This window comes from Bos javanicus, chromosome 5 (genome assembly GCF_032452875.1).
Source record: "Bos javanicus breed banteng chromosome 5, ARS-OSU_banteng_1.0, whole genome shotgun sequence".
In the NCBI taxonomy this organism is placed as follows: domain Eukaryota; kingdom Metazoa; phylum Chordata; class Mammalia; order Artiodactyla; family Bovidae; genus Bos; species Bos javanicus.
The window spans coordinates 120,229,234-120,243,280 of NC_083872.1; the positions used below are offsets into that span (position 1 = coordinate 120,229,234).

The 14,047-nt window shown below is 63.9% G+C and overlaps 1 protein-coding gene across 4 annotated transcripts; it reads right to left on the reverse strand.

Moving 5' to 3' along the window:
* Positions 1 to 1,963: 1,963 nt before the first annotated feature.
* Positions 1,964 to 12,721, reverse strand: DENND6B (DENN domain containing 6B). Of its 4 annotated transcripts, none has more exons than XM_061418949.1 (20): positions 12,432 to 12,719; positions 7,187 to 7,225; positions 7,074 to 7,116; positions 6,448 to 6,560; positions 5,947 to 6,027; positions 5,287 to 5,392; positions 5,091 to 5,170; positions 4,955 to 5,017; positions 4,640 to 4,695; positions 3,987 to 4,109; positions 3,810 to 3,905; positions 3,618 to 3,712; positions 3,433 to 3,498; positions 3,237 to 3,301; positions 3,069 to 3,158; positions 2,931 to 2,984; positions 2,670 to 2,779; positions 2,462 to 2,564; positions 2,295 to 2,369; positions 1,964 to 2,213 (listed from the first exon to the last, which is right to left on the reverse strand). In XM_061418949.1, the coding sequence occupies exons 1-20, from the start codon at positions 12,597 to 12,599 to the stop codon at positions 2,091 to 2,093; spliced, it is 1,749 nt and encodes a 582-aa protein (XP_061274933.1). In that variant the 5' UTR covers positions 12,600 to 12,719; the 3' UTR covers positions 1,964 to 2,090. The 4 variants fall into 4 exon arrangements, 3 of the variants coding, with proteins under 3 accessions (XP_061274933.1, XP_061274934.1, XP_061274935.1); XR_009736767.1 differs by having other exon boundaries at positions 2,152 to 2,213; positions 2,470 to 2,564; positions 12,432 to 12,721; XM_061418950.1 differs by lacking the exon at positions 7,187 to 7,225.
* Between the last annotated feature and the right edge of the window lie 1,326 nt (positions 12,722 to 14,047).

The window sequence follows — 14,047 nt, forward strand, 5'->3', positions numbered from 1 at the left end:
GAAGCTTGGGGGTGACGACTGTCCTTCCTGCCCCTGGATCAGCCCACATCGTCCCACGCCCACCCCTGGCCACCACTCCAGACCCACACACAACCTCCCAAAGAAAGCGGCCTCCCACACTGGCTGACCGCGGAGCCCCTGTGGACCACTGCTTCCTGCCCATCCAGGCCCTGCTGTGCACAAAGCTCTGGTTGGTGGTGCGTCGGCCTCCTTTGACCTTCCTGACCTTTCCTCCCTCCTCACTGTCTGTCCCAGCCAGGGCTGACCTGATCCTGCGAGAGAACCAGGGAGCTTTGATGGGGGGGAGGATGGAGCTGGCAGGACTCCATGCCAGGCTGTGCTGTGCCCAGAGGCCGCCAGCATTGGACTCCACCGTGGGCAGCGATGCCACCCTGCCAGGCGGCCCTCCCCCACACCCCCCACCAGGGGAACAAGCTGCTGTGAGGGGCCGCGGCATGGACTCAAGCGGTGCTGGAGGGAGGGCCCGGCATCCAGGGGCATCTGGCGGTGCCCACCAGGACTGCTGGAGCCAGAAGTCTGGGGGGTCAAGGACACCCCGGAGCCCCCTTGCAGCGCAGCCCTGGGAGGACCACGGGCGAGGCTGCCCTCTAGCACAGGCCGTCACCCTCCAAAAACAGAGGAAGGAGACCGGGCAACGTGCCACAGTGACAGCTGGGCACCCCCCACCTGGCAGCCTTGTCCCAGAGCGGGCAGGGTGCAGGGGGGCCACTGGAGGCGGCGCTCAGGGTGGACGAGCCGACACTGGAGGTTCCGAGACCGGTGCTGCTGCCGTCTGGGGGCGCCCCCACCCAGCTGGGGAGCAGTGGTGGTGCGGCCCGGCCTGGGGGGCGCTCCAGAGGAGACAGGAGGGCCCCACTGGCACCCGCGCCGCCCGCCAAGGGCCTGGAGGCCTCTCAGGTGCAGCCTCTCGGGCGTTTCGCTGGGACCTCCCGAAGGCCTGCGGCTCTGGGTCCAAGCCTCGGCCCGCCCCACCCCACCTCCGGCTGACCAAGCTTCCCTCTGAGTGCAGCTGACGGCACTGGTCGGGCCTGGGTCCAGTGCTCCAAGGTGTCCCATGGGGGCGTGGGTCACTTCAAGGAGGCTTTCAGTCGTTGCCAAGAAGCCTAGGGCCCTGAAACTCTGGAGGGCTCTAGCTGCAGGGGCCGGGTCCGGCTAGAGTCTAAGACCCTCTTCTGCCTGCGGGGGCAGATGGACACGCGGGGGGCCACTGGAGCGCCCGTGAGCTGGGGCAGGGCAAGGCAGAGTGGCGGGAGGGGTGCCCAGCGGGGTGTCCCTCGAGTGGAACCGAGACAGGGCCCTGGACCCGCCTGGCAGCCCCCCGGGCCTGGCAGAAGCCCCACGAGCCGCAGGGCAGCACTCCTCTGAGCGAAGCGGCTTCTCCCCTCCCAGGCGAGGACTGGAGCTGAGATTCCCCTCCAGGCAAGAAGGGGGGCAGGGGGCGCCTGTGTGAGGGAGGCGTCTGCCTGGCAGCCACCTCTTTCTGTCTTTGGTCCTGAGCTGGGCATCCTGGTGGGTCTAAAGTGAAAGTGAAGTCGCTCAGTCATGTCCGACTCTTTGCGACCCCATGGACTGTAGCCCAACAAGCTCCTCCATCCGTGGGATTCTCCAGGCTAGAATACTGGAGTGGATTGCCATTTCCTTCTCCAGGGGATCTTTCCAACCCAGGGATTGAACCCAGGTCTCTCGGACGCTTTAACCTCTGAGCTACCAGGGAATGCTGCTGGTAGGTGGGTCTAAAGGACACATCAAAGGCAACGCCTGGGCCTGCAGGGTGCGGGCAGATGGGCGTCTGCAGGGGGTGGGTGGCCTTGGCCCAGATCAGATCAGTAAGGGCTCACAGCGTGCCGCCCCCACCCGCCTAAGACCTTGGGGCGGGCAGGTGGGGCCCAGGGGGAGGTGAGGCTCAGCTGGCACACGAGCCACCAACAGTCAGGGTCCAGGCTATGGTTCCAAATGCCACCTTTACTGCTGGACGACGGTAGTGCCAGGTGGGGGGAAGCAGGGAGCTCGTGGGGGGGCGGGGGAGGAAAACAGCTGCCAGACTCTGGCCGGGGCCCACGGGCATGGTCCTAGGGAGGGCACAGGACGGCCTGCAGGTCCTTGGGCAGGGAGCCGATGGCCGTGTCGATGTACAGCCGTGCCCGCTTCAGTGTCGCCTCCTTCACGGGCAGCTGGTGGCCCTGCGCCCGAACCTAAAGGGACAGCGGGGCTCAGGGGCAGGCAGCCTGCACAGCCGGCTGGCCAAGTGCAGGCAGGGCCGCACAGAATCTCACCAGCCTCTCCCGAAGTTTCAGGATCAGATCCACGACCTCCACCTCGGACTTGTCCTTCATCCAGATCTCGATGTTCTGCGCGGACGATGGGCTGTCTGTCTCCAAAGGCCCCCCCAACTCTGGCAGCAGCTTCCCCTCCAAGCCCCCTCCCCCAGCACTCCCCTCACCGCCTCACAGATGGCCTCGAGGTGAAGGGCCTCAAGCTTCTGGGTCATCTCCCTGTGCCGCTGCCGGTACCACCCGTCAAAATGGGGGGACTTGAAAAACCGCCTGTAGGGGCAGGGGGGCGGTGGCTGTGGGCTCCAGTGGGCTGACGGGTGGGTGCGTGCGCCCACCGGCCGCGGGAGCCCTGGACCCCACCAATGGGCCGCCCACCTGTAGAGGCCCAGCCAGTCGCCCTTGAGGACACAGGTGAGCTGGGGCCCAGATCGCTCCAGGCTTTGCAGGAAGTCATCCTGGCGGAAGGGGCGGATCTGGGGAGGAGTCTGTGACAGTGGCGGCGAGTGGCCAGTGAGCCAGTGCTGGAGGACCAGCCTCACAGGGGCACGCCTGGGCCACTTAGGAGTCTCCCCGGGGCACTTCCCAGGCACACCCCTGGCCCTGACTGAGAACCCCCAGCCCCCCCTGGGACCACACCTTCCAGGGCACGATGCCCTTCTGCAGCGGCATGAGGCTGGCCATGTAGTGCTCCTGGGGGCGGGAGGGCAGTGAGTCTGGGCCACAGCCGCCACCCCCCCCCCCAGTCCCCGGTCCCCTGCCCCGTGCTGGCCTCACCAGAGGGATGATGAAGCTCTGAGTGAGCTCCAAGAGGTGGCGCCTCAGCACCGCCGTCTGCACATCCGACGGCCGCTTCTTCTGCAGGCCCTGGGGGTCGCCAGGGCTGAGCCAAAGCACCAGGCCTGGGTCCCCCTCCCACGGGGAGCACCCCACCCCCAGCGGTACCTTCAGCAGCCGTCTGAGCAGGGCCTTGTCTCGGTGGAGGTGGGCCGTGTACGCGGTGTAGAGGCCTAGGGAGGGCAGAGAGCCGCGTGCTCTGCTCTGGGGGTGGGGGCACCCCTCCGGCTGTGCCAGCCCCACTGCCCGCCCCTGCCCGGCCCCAAGGCCTGTCTCTGGGTCCCGGGAGAAGAGGAACACGGACCTGGCTTGGTGTCCAGGGTCTTCAGCCTCGAGGGCTTTTTCAGTTTGACCTGCTTGGGAAGGTCCCCTACGAGACACACCCCACGGCCGGGCCTCAGGGCCTCAGCTCTGTCTCTGCAGGCTCAGACCCCACAAGGCCCCACGCAAGTCCCCAGGGGCCCTGGGTGGAGGCGGAGACAGCCTCACCTGACATCTTGGGCTCCCCGACTCGGAGAATGTGGGGCCAGTGCTGGAGTGTTTTGATAAAGAAAGGGTTTGTGACTCCCAGGACCACGTTTGGTCTAGAGAGAGAGAAAAAGGGAGGGAAGGAGGCGAGGCGTGGCGGGGGCAGGAGCCGGGGCCGGGCGGGGGAGGGACGGGGCCGAGGACGGCGCTTACGGGGCCTGCGTGCGCGTGGTAAACTCCTTGAACTCGCTGTCATGGATGGTGAAGTAGGGGCGGTAATCGCAGCAGAACTTGAGGGGCTGCAGGCAGCTGCGGGAGTGGGGACCCTCCGGGCAGTGAGCACGCGGGGCGGGCCCTGGGCCCCTGCCCCCCGCCGGGCGCCCAGCCAACCTGGTCAGCGCCAGGACCATCTCCGAGGACACGGCGGGCGAAGGCGCCAGGACCAGCAGGGGCTCCCCGAGCAGCATCAGCTCCCACAGCAGCTGCACGTGGGCCAGCACGGGCCGGAAGCACCTGGGGGGGCGGGGGACCGGCGGGGGTGTTGGCCGGGCAGGGGGCTCCCCAGCTCCAACCACCTGCCCCCACAGGTCCGGGCAGGCCCTGCTCCGAGTGGACGCCGGACTCACACCAGAGGGAAACGGTGGAGAGACGTGGGAACCTGCTGAGGGCGCGTCCAGGCCGCCCCCGTGGCCCCCAAGCTGGAGGCCGGCATCCCTGGCTCCTGCTGGACCTGGCGGGGCTCCAAAGGTGGGGTCCCCCGCCGACCCCCCAGGGAGCATGGCCTTCCCCCGCGGCACCTTCCAGCACCGTCACTGCTGTCCCTGAGCAGCCTGCCCATGGCTCTCGGATCCTCTGGGTGCAGACCCTGGGCACCGGGCTCCCTGTCTGCCCAAGTCTCCCTCTCAGAACTGGCCGGGGGGCCAGCTCCTGACTGGCAGTGCCCCTGGCAGTCCCGCCCGGATGGGCCTGAACCTCAGGGGCTCACTCACCGTCTGCGGCGGGTGGGGGTTGGGGGGGGTGAGGTGGGGGTGTGCAGGGCTCACCTGAACAGGTCCAGCTCGTGGACGCTGGGGAGGACCACAGGGGCTGGCAGCAGGGTCTGCGAGGGGTGAGGGGCCAGGCTGAGACTGAGGCTGCTGCCCCAGAGCACCAAGCGGCCCCTGTCCCCCCAGAGGAGTTCTCGGGCTGCATCCCTACCCACAGGTCTCCCTGAGCCCAGCACCCAGGAGCAGGCGGGGCCACCCCGCCCCCAACTGGGTCATGGGCTCTGTCTGGGGTGTGGCCGGCCCCAGGACCCCAGCAGGGGAGCTGGGAGGCCTGGGCCGGGGGCAGGGTAGCGGCAGGCAGAGGGGCCCCACCTCGTGGCCGCTGGGCTCCAGGGGCCCAGACTCAGGTGTGTCCGCTCTCGATGGGATGTGCACCTGTGGACCAAGGGGCAGCTGCGGCGGGAGGGCCACACGCACAGGGGCCCCCGCGCCGGCTGCCAGCTCCCACCTGGAGGACGACTCCCATGACGGGCAGGCTCAGGGTCCGCCCCGGCGCGGGCGCCGGCCACTGGTCGATCTCGTTGCAGACTGTGGACACAGGCGGCTGGTGTCAGAGGCTGGGCCTGGAGGAAGCTGCCCAGCGGAACGCCGCGAGCTATAGCCGGGTGGACGCAGTGGCCCCGCCGGGCCTGCTGGCTGCTCACCTGCTTCCAGGCAGGGCGCCAGCTTGTCGAAGAACTCGGGGGCCACCAGGCCCAGCAGTGCCTGGAACAGCCGGACAAAGGGCAGGCGGGACAGCAGCACCAGCGACTGCAGGGACCCCGGGGCTGGTGAGACGCCGCCCCAGCCCATGGGGACCCCGCAGGGACTCCTGGGGCCTGGCTATCCAGGGCTGCCCGGGGCAGGGCGTCCCACCGGCTTTCTAGGATGGCTGTCTCAGGAACAGCCTGACGAGGGACTTCAGGTCACTAGAAAACCACCACCACAGCAGAGCAAGCTGGAGCCCAGGCCTTTGGCAAAGGCACGTGGCCAGGATTCTGGGAGGGTCTCCTGGGATTCAAGCACCTTCTGCTCTGGTTCCTGAGCTCAAGAATCAAGTCACGGAGACTGTGATGAGGCACCCCACCCACATCCCAGCTTGGGGAGGGGCAGGGAGCCGGGGCTGGACAAGGCTGCGGGCGGGCTGGGCGAAGCGGGGCCTCCACAGAGCCCACACCCCGGCCTGGGTGGTGGTGGGCTCAGCCCGGCACCAAGTGCCCAGAGCTGCAGAGGAAGGGATGTTCCTGGAGGCTCCGGACCCCAAGGCCGTTAGTCCCTCCTGACGGCAGCTGCCCCCGCTCCCAGTGGAGCCACCCCAGGCTCACCTTCTGGAAGTAGCCCCGCTTCACGGAGCTGTCCTTCACCTGCCTGAAGTACACGTAGCCAAAGTAGTGTGCAGGCTCTCTCTGGAAGGAGGGGTGTCAGCCAGGCCGCGCCCCCGCCCACGCTCCCTGCTGCCCCCGTGGACCCCGGCCCAGGCCGTGGTATGCTCTCCCCAGCCTCCAGCTGGCCTGTGAACCTTGGCTCTGGGAACCTGGGAACCTCTCCAGGGACATCTCCGCAGACCCGGGCAGCGGTTCGGGGCTCGGGAGGCCTTTAGGCCTGCACCCTAAGCCCTGCCCTGGTGCACACGAGCGCCCAGGACCAGCTCCGGGGACACCAGCAGGGCCTCAGAAGGGCTGGCCAGCCCCCGCTTGAGGCTGGGGCGCCAGGCTCAGCTTGCGGCAGTCGGAGACCCTGCCGGCTGGGGGTGGGCCAGGCGGCCTGAAGGGGCAGCTCCCGGCCGGATCCTGCCCCATGGTGGAGGGGAGGGGGTAGCCGCTCACCTGGAGTGACGCGGGGGCCCCTCTGTCGCCAGGCTTCTCACCCGCGTGCCCGGGGCACCTCTGCCCTCCACACTGACGGATGCGAAAACTGAACTGCGTGTCCCCAAGGCAGCCTGGGGAAGAGAAGGCCTGTCACGCTGGGTCCAGCTGGAGTCTCTCCTGCCAGCCCCTGGGGGGTCGGAGGGGGGAGGCCAGAGCCCCTTTATCTCCCCACAGAGGCCCCCGTGCCCTGACTCCTGTATCTCGGGGTTTAACCTCAGCACACAGACACGCGTAGATAGCCCCACAGTGTGGGCACAGAGGAAGCCCGCTGTGGGGTGGCAGGACCTCCATGTGACCTGGCTGAGCCTGCCTGGGATGGAAAACAGGCTGGCCACACATGCGAGCCCCGGGGAAGGGCCGAGGCCAGGACCCGGTGGCCCCTCTGCCGGGGCGAAGACCAGACCCCGCGGGTCCCTCTGCCCAGACCCCTCTTCCACAGGAGCCAGGGAGCCTGGCGGCCACGCAGGACTCAGAATATCTCCCCAGAGGAAGCTCGGCTGGGGCTCCAGGCGGTGCGGTGCGCGCCGGGCCGGTCCCAGAGCGACGCCCAGGGCAGGGCAGGGAGAGGCGGTGGGGTGGCCTACCTGAGTGGGAGTCGGGAAAGGACAGGTAGCAGATGCTGCTTTTCTGAAACACAGAAACCCCGTGAGGGTCTGCTCTCCAGGCAAGGTCTGCTCCCGAGAGGGCTGGGACCCACCTCCTTGTCCGTGAGCTGGAAGTCACTGGGGTACACCAGCTGTGGGGGACACAGACCGCTTGGTGGCATGGGCTGGGCTGGCTCGGTGCTGGGCTGCACCCCCTCCGCCTCCTCTGACTCCCTGCTGACCCTCCCCCTCTCCTGGGCTCCACACCCACCCCAGCATCCTGGCCCCTGCAGCATGGGGCCACTCCTGGCCCCATCCTTCCCGTTTCTTGGCCGGCATACCCTGACCAAGCTTGACTCCCTGCCCACATTCTCACCCTCATGGCCGCTTGCTCAGACCGGCCTCTCTGTCTCCATGGACCAACTGCCCGTCCCCGAGACGCCCCCTCACTTGGAGGGGGGCAGGCCCTGCTGGTCTCCGCGCCTGCCCTGCCCACCCAGAGGGGCTTGGCCGTACCCTTCCCTCCCTGCCTGCTCGCGCAGGCAACCAGCCTCCTCGTCCCGGCTTCACGAGGTGGTGCCTGACGCTGACACCCTTGCCTCTGAGCATCTTCACTCCAACCCCCACTAGGGAGGGGTCCGGGAGCTTCCAGCCTGCTCCCGCTTTGGAGCATGACCTGTGGGGTACCCAAGCCCCAGAAGTGTCCAGGGAGCACGACCAGCTGGCCAGGCTGTATCTGGGAGACGGGGCGTGCTCGAGGGGAGCCAAGCAGGTTGAGGCTTGCCTGTCCGGCCAGCAGCCCTGTGCTCAGGCAGCGGGTCTGAATGGATCTCCTTGTGGGACGCAAAAAACAGCAGGCAGCCCCGAATGCTGCTGTTCCTCGGCGGCGCCGCTGCCCTGGCCTGTGCTCAGAGTAGCAGGCTGGTTCCAGTGGCTGCCTGCAGTGGACCGGGAGCGGAGGGGGCTGGTGTGCATGGCCCCCTTCTCACTCTGTGCCAAACTCCCAGGCAGAGGAGCACGTGGGCTTTGGCTGAAACTAGGCTTCTTCTGGGCTGTGCCCTGAACCCCAGATGCTGAGTGCTGGGCCCTGGGACTCCCGCTGGCGCAATCGTGTAGCTCCTGCCTCCGTGTGCTCTGGGCCTACTGTCTCCTCTGCGGCCACCGAGTGTCCCGAGGCCTGGGACTGTGTCCCAGGCACTTCTGCCTCGGAGCCCCGGCAGGGAGCAGACCCTCACCAGATACCGCGCCGCAGGCATGTCTCGTTTTATTACACTTTGCTTTATTGTGCTTCTGGACGTCATGACTATTTCACAAATTAAGGGCTTAGCAATTCTACAGGCGCCATTTTCTCATGTCACACTTCTGCGTCGTATCCTCGTAACTTCCACAACATCTCAAACTTTTTCACCACTGTATGTGTCTCAGTGACCTGTGATCTATGTATTTGACATTACTGTTGCAAAATGATGACTTACTGAAGGCTCAAACGATAGCGTTTTTTAGCAGGGAAGCACTTTGAAATAAAGGTACACACATTGTTTTTAGATGCGGTGCCATTTCTTGCATGCTCGTTACACCAGGGTCTAAGGTAGTAGTAGTAGCGTTAGTCGCTCAGTCGTGTCGGACTCTTTGCAACCCCATGGACTGTAGCCCACCAGGCTCCTCTGTTCATGGAATTCTCCAGGCAAGAATACTGGGGTGGATGGCCATTCCCTTCTCCAGGGCATCTTCCCAACCCAGGGATTGAACCCGGGTCTCCTGCATTGCAGGCGGATTCTTTACTGTCTGAGCCACCAGGGAAGCTAGTGTAGCCGTAACTTTTTTATGTGCTGGGAAGCCAGGAAATCTGTGTGACTGGCTTTACTACAGTGGCCTGGAACTGAACCCCCAACAACTCTGAGGGGCCTATATTTATGGAGAGTGTGAAAACATGTCTCTAAAGGACAGTGGAACAGGTGGGTCACGTAGAAATCACAAGATGTCAGCTAAGGCGGCAGCAAGAAGGAGAAACCAAGAGGAGGGAGGCTGCTGCTGCTGCTGCTTTAGTCCCTAAGTCGAGTGACTCTCTGCGACCCCTCGGACTACAGCCCGCCAGGCTCCTCTGTCCATGGGATTTCCCAGGCAAGAACACCAGAGTGGGTTGCCATTTCCTCCTTCAGGGGCTCTTCCCAACCCAGGGATTGAACCTGCGTCTCCTGCTTGGCAGGCAGATTCTTTACCACTGAACCTCCTGAGAAGAGGTAGGAGGGGAGCTGGCCAAACGCTGTTTGTCTGTGGGGTGGGCCCACAGAGGTACCTGGAGACAGCGCCCAGAGAGGCAGGAGCCACAGGGCCGCGTGGGCCAGGCCTCTGCGTGTCTGTTGAGAAGGGCAGAAGAAAGGCAGGTGCCTGGCGGCCAGGGCAGGGCACACCAGGCTCTCAGTGCTGAGGTCAGGGGTCTGAATCTGGTCTGCAGGCATAGGAATCTTGCAGCGTCTGAGCAGGCTTGCAGCCCTGCCAAGGGCTCTGCGTTCAGAGTTTAGGAGCCGGGAGCACAGGCCAGAGGGAAGGCCACACCTGAGCGAGGGGACAAATGGGGCAGACCCACAGAGACGGGCAGAGGGCACAGAGCCTGCATATGGTGAGCCTTGTCCCCTGGAGCCACGGGGTCTCATCCTTTCCACCCAAGCCTCAGGGCTCAGGGGTGGTGCTGCTGTAACCCAGGAGTCCTGAGGACGACAGACGTGGGAGCTTCGGAGCTTCGCCTTGCTGGAGGAGGTACCTCCAGGAAAACGCTTCTCTATGCGCGGCATGGGTGCCCTAGGCTCCCTGAGCCGAGGCTGCCTGTTCCAGTCTCTCCTCACACGTGTGGCATCGCTTCCCGAGGCTGTGATGCAGGACGTCAGGGGCACTGACTGAAGCTGACGTGGGGGGTCTTCATGACGCGGGGGTCTCTCAAGCTGCCTTCCATTTGGCCGGACATTAAAAGGGATGTAAAAGTATCAAATAATGCCATTCTCCTCACTAAACTTGTTTCTGAAAATATGGTTGTTTTGGTGGAAATATTAATAGCTATATTAATATAAATGGTATCTCTTGATTCAAAATGGATTAATATGCATTTTTAATTTTTCAGTTTTAACTTTTAGTGTAGAGAACGTTGATAGATGCGACCCACATAAAAAGCCCCTTGGGCCTTCGGTAGTTTCGGAGACTGAAAGAGTCGTGAGACTGCAGTGCGGGAGCTGTGGCCAGCTGAGGGGACGTTGATACCCGCTGGAGCCAGGACCCTCTGGGCTCGGCCGTGGTTCACTGCACCGGCTTTGTGGTTGGCGGGGCTGCAGAGAGGAGCGCTGCCAAGGCCGGAGGCAGCGGAGCTGGGCCCTCTGCTCGGCTGGGAGCACAGCCCTGCCCGCCCTCCCTGCAGGTCTGACCCCTGCCTGCCTGCAGGCTCCAGAGCACCCACGTGGGTGGGACACCACAGACATCCCGCACGCTCTCGGGGGGCGGGGCCTGAACCACTGACTCTGTGTCTCTAGCACAGGACATGAAGTGCCGGTGGGCAGGCCCGGCATCGCACCCAGCTCTGTGTCCTCACGTCCAGCAGCAGGACCACGGAGCCTGGCTGGCGGCAGTCGCTTGGTCCTGGGTTTATTGACTGAATGGCTGGCTCCTTGCCTTTGCTTTTGCTGGCTTCTGGGGGGAGGGGTTACTTGAAACAGCCCCCCTCCCAGGTCTGGATGCCTCCTTCTCATCCTCCAAGATCTGGCCAAGTGCTGTTCCTTCCTCTGAGCTGCGTCTGCCCATGGAAGTCTCCATGACGCACGAGTGTCTGGAGGGCAGTTCCTGGGTCTTCCATCCTGCCCCAGCGCCAAGCACAGTGCCAGAGCCTCCGTGGTGCTCAGCCAGGCCAAGCCCAGGAAAACCAAGCAAGGGCAGGGCAGGTGCTCCATGAGTGATTGTGGATTCAGCTGAAATGACGCCTGATCCTCCCCACAATCTCCAGGGGGGAGAAGAAAGACAAGACTCAAACCAGTGAGCACCGGGGGCTGCCCTACCTGATCCCTGCACAGACGCGCCGGCCCCCCAACACCCCGGGAGTTATACAGCCCCAGCAAAGCTCGGAAGCCCAGCACATGGAGCCTTTAACTGTTCTTGCTTGAATGGTTAAGTTCTAGAAAATCATACATGAGAATGCCTTAAGGAAATAGTAGACTCCCTTCCCTTGTGATTTCATCGGGAACAATTTGGGCACCAGCAGGAAAATGGACTCTGAGATGCTGGGCAAATCACCTGACCTCTCTGCTCTCAGGTTCCTGCATCAAGTCAGCCTGGTGCGCCATCAGGGGACAGGTGCGGTGAGTGGGGTCCCCACAGCGAGCTGGGTGGTGTCAGCCCTCTGCCCATTAGGACTTGAGCTTCCCACAGCCTCGTGGAGTTCAGCAAGGCCTTGGAAAACAGCCCTTCACCCTGACGCTGGCTTTCCCATGACGGCTGACCAGGCTCACCTCAGCCAACTGCAGCCACGGGATGCACCACCTCCTGGGTTCTCAGAAAGCTGCCTCAGACAGCGTGCTGAAGCCTACGTCTTAAGCCTCCCCTGCCCTGGTCAGCTCCACGGTCTGTGTCATGGCCTTCAGGGCACAGGGAAGACCATCCCGCCAGCCCTGCTCAACTACAGAAGGCCTTCCTCTCTGAGTCTGTCACATTGTCATCTACATCCATGTGGGTGGGGGTGGGAAAGTCTCGAAGGCAGGGAGAATTCCCCAGGCTGGGTGGGCTGGGTGCAGTCAGTGCACAGAAAGATGACTCCCGGGGCTGGATGTGACTCACCAGGGGTCTGGATCAGGTTCTAAGTTAACAAGGAGGAGCCCAGAGGTTTAAGCAAGAGACCACAGATATTGGACTTGGGGTTGACGAATCTGGAGCCTTCCGCAGGTGGAGCTGTCAGCCTTGCATCCTCCCAGGACGTGGGATGGAGGGAGGGGAGAAGTCAAGGGTGACCCCTGGGATTCTGGCCGGAGTAACTGAGGGGAGAAGGTGTCATAGTGTGGGAAAGGCGGGGGCGGGGGGAGCGGGGAGAGACAGGCTTTTCCTGGGGAGGAATCAAGTGTGCCACTTTGGGGATGAGAAGTGCAGGGCTCCCCTCTCCTCCATCCCTATGGGAGGTCTTGGCAACTTCACATTTTCCCCTCTGCTTGGGGGGCGTGTTTCAGGAGGGGACCAGCGCAGGGTTCCAGAGGGGGAAGAACCGGAGGGTATCTCACGGGCAGTGGGATTCCCAGGCCCCTCGGCAACGCCTGAGCCGCATCCGCCTCCAGCGACAGCGCAGGACCCGCCCTCCGCGGCCGCCCCGGCCCCGGCCCGCGGCCCCCTCACCTCCAGCGCCTGGCCCAGCTCCAGGTCGAAGGTGACCACGCACACGCACTCCAGCCAGGCCGAGAAGCGTGCCCAGGGCGTCCCCGGGGCCCGCATCCCGGACGACGGCGCGCCGAGGCGGCCGCGAGCCCGCTGCGGCCCGTTGCCGGCCCCGGCCCCCTGGTCCATAGCCGCAGCTACCTGCACCGCCCAGCGTTGCCCGGGAAACGGCCCGCGGCGTTGCCGAGGGAACCGACCGGCCGCAGCAACCCCGGCGCTACAGCTCCGCGCGGTGGAGCAGTCGAGAGGCCATCGCGGGCCAGAACGGCCCAGGGGCGATCTCGCGCGCCCCTGGCGGCTGGAGGAGCGCCGTGCGGCGGAGAGGCTCCGAGACCACAAGCGAGATGCTCCTGCGCGGGCCAGAGCGGCCCGAGCCTGGAGGAGGGACTTCCGGTGGGAGGAGTGATCGGGGAAGCCGAGCCAGGGCCGGGGCGCCGCCCCGTGGGGCGCGGCGTGTCCCCGTCTGGTTGAGCCGGGCGAGTGCCCTGCCCGGCAGGGTTTCGTCGTTACTGACCTCCCACTCTACCGGCTGTCCTGGTCTCCCTTGAGTTTTGTCCCCGTGGTCGCCTCCTGGCGTGCGGATTTGCAGAGGGTTCGTGTGTGACCTCTGGGGCACTTTGCTTTCTTTAGCCCGGATACCGGTGCTGGGAGACTCCCGCAAGTGCCCTCCTCGCCTGTTGGGTCCACTGCTTTTCCAGATATTTCTGGGCCCCTGTTGGACAGCCTTTGCATACCGTCTCAGACCCGTCTGTCCAAACCGAATTCTGTGTGTAACGCGTAACTCCAGCCAGCAGTGCCGTTTTATTTTCGGCTGCGGTGGGGAAGTGTGGCTGGGGGCAGATGGCAAGCCCCCTCTTCTTCTACGGCATCACCAGCCCTTGCCCCTCAAAATGTGGCCTCAGAGTCTCATCCCCCCCACCCCCATCACACACAGGATCATGGAAGGGCGACTTTGGAGTTGAGACAATAACTGACACGCTCCCTCTCTCTCTCTCTCTCTCTGTATATATATATATATATATATATATATATTTTTTTTTTTTTTAAGGAAAGCTCCGCACTTAGCCTAGGATAGACTAGCTCGGAGTAACAGCTCCCAAGTCTTCAGTAGATTTCTCACTGTCCATAGACCGATGGGAGAATCAGGTGTCTCTTCTTGACTTGCCTCTGGAACTCATGGCCTCTTATGGCACTGGCAGTGGAAAAGAGATTAGTGGAGACCTGCTAGCTATTAATTGCCTTGGCCTACAAGTGATCAGGAAGATCCCCTGGAGAAGGAAATGACAACCCACTCCGGCATTCTCGCCTGGGAAATCCTGTGGATAGAGGAGCCATGGCAGGCTCGAGTCCATGGGGTTGCAAAAAACTTGGACACAGCTTAGAGACTAGACAACAACAACAATACGTGATATAACACTTCTGCCTAGAATCCATGGGCCAAAATGAGTCAGAAAAGGGAATCAGAAACTGGTAGTTGCCACACTGCTGGCTTTGAAGATGGAGGAAGGGACCATGAACCAAGGAAAGCAGGCAGCCTCCAGAAGCTAGAACCAGGCAAGGGAATGATTCTCCCCTCG

Coding starts and splice junctions, on each gene's coding strand:
- DENND6B (XM_061418949.1), bottom strand. CDS start 12,599: ATGGACCAGGGGGCCGGGGCCGGCAACGGGCCGCAGCGGGCTCGCGGC. Junction 7,117..7,186: donor TCCAGCTCACGGACAAGGAG/GTGGGTCCCAGC, acceptor TCTGTGTTTCAG/AAAAGCAGCATCTGCTACCT. Junction 6,028..6,447: donor GGGCCCCCGCGTCACTCCAG/GTGAGCGGCTAC, acceptor CCCTCCTTCCAG/AGAGAGCCTGCACACTACTT.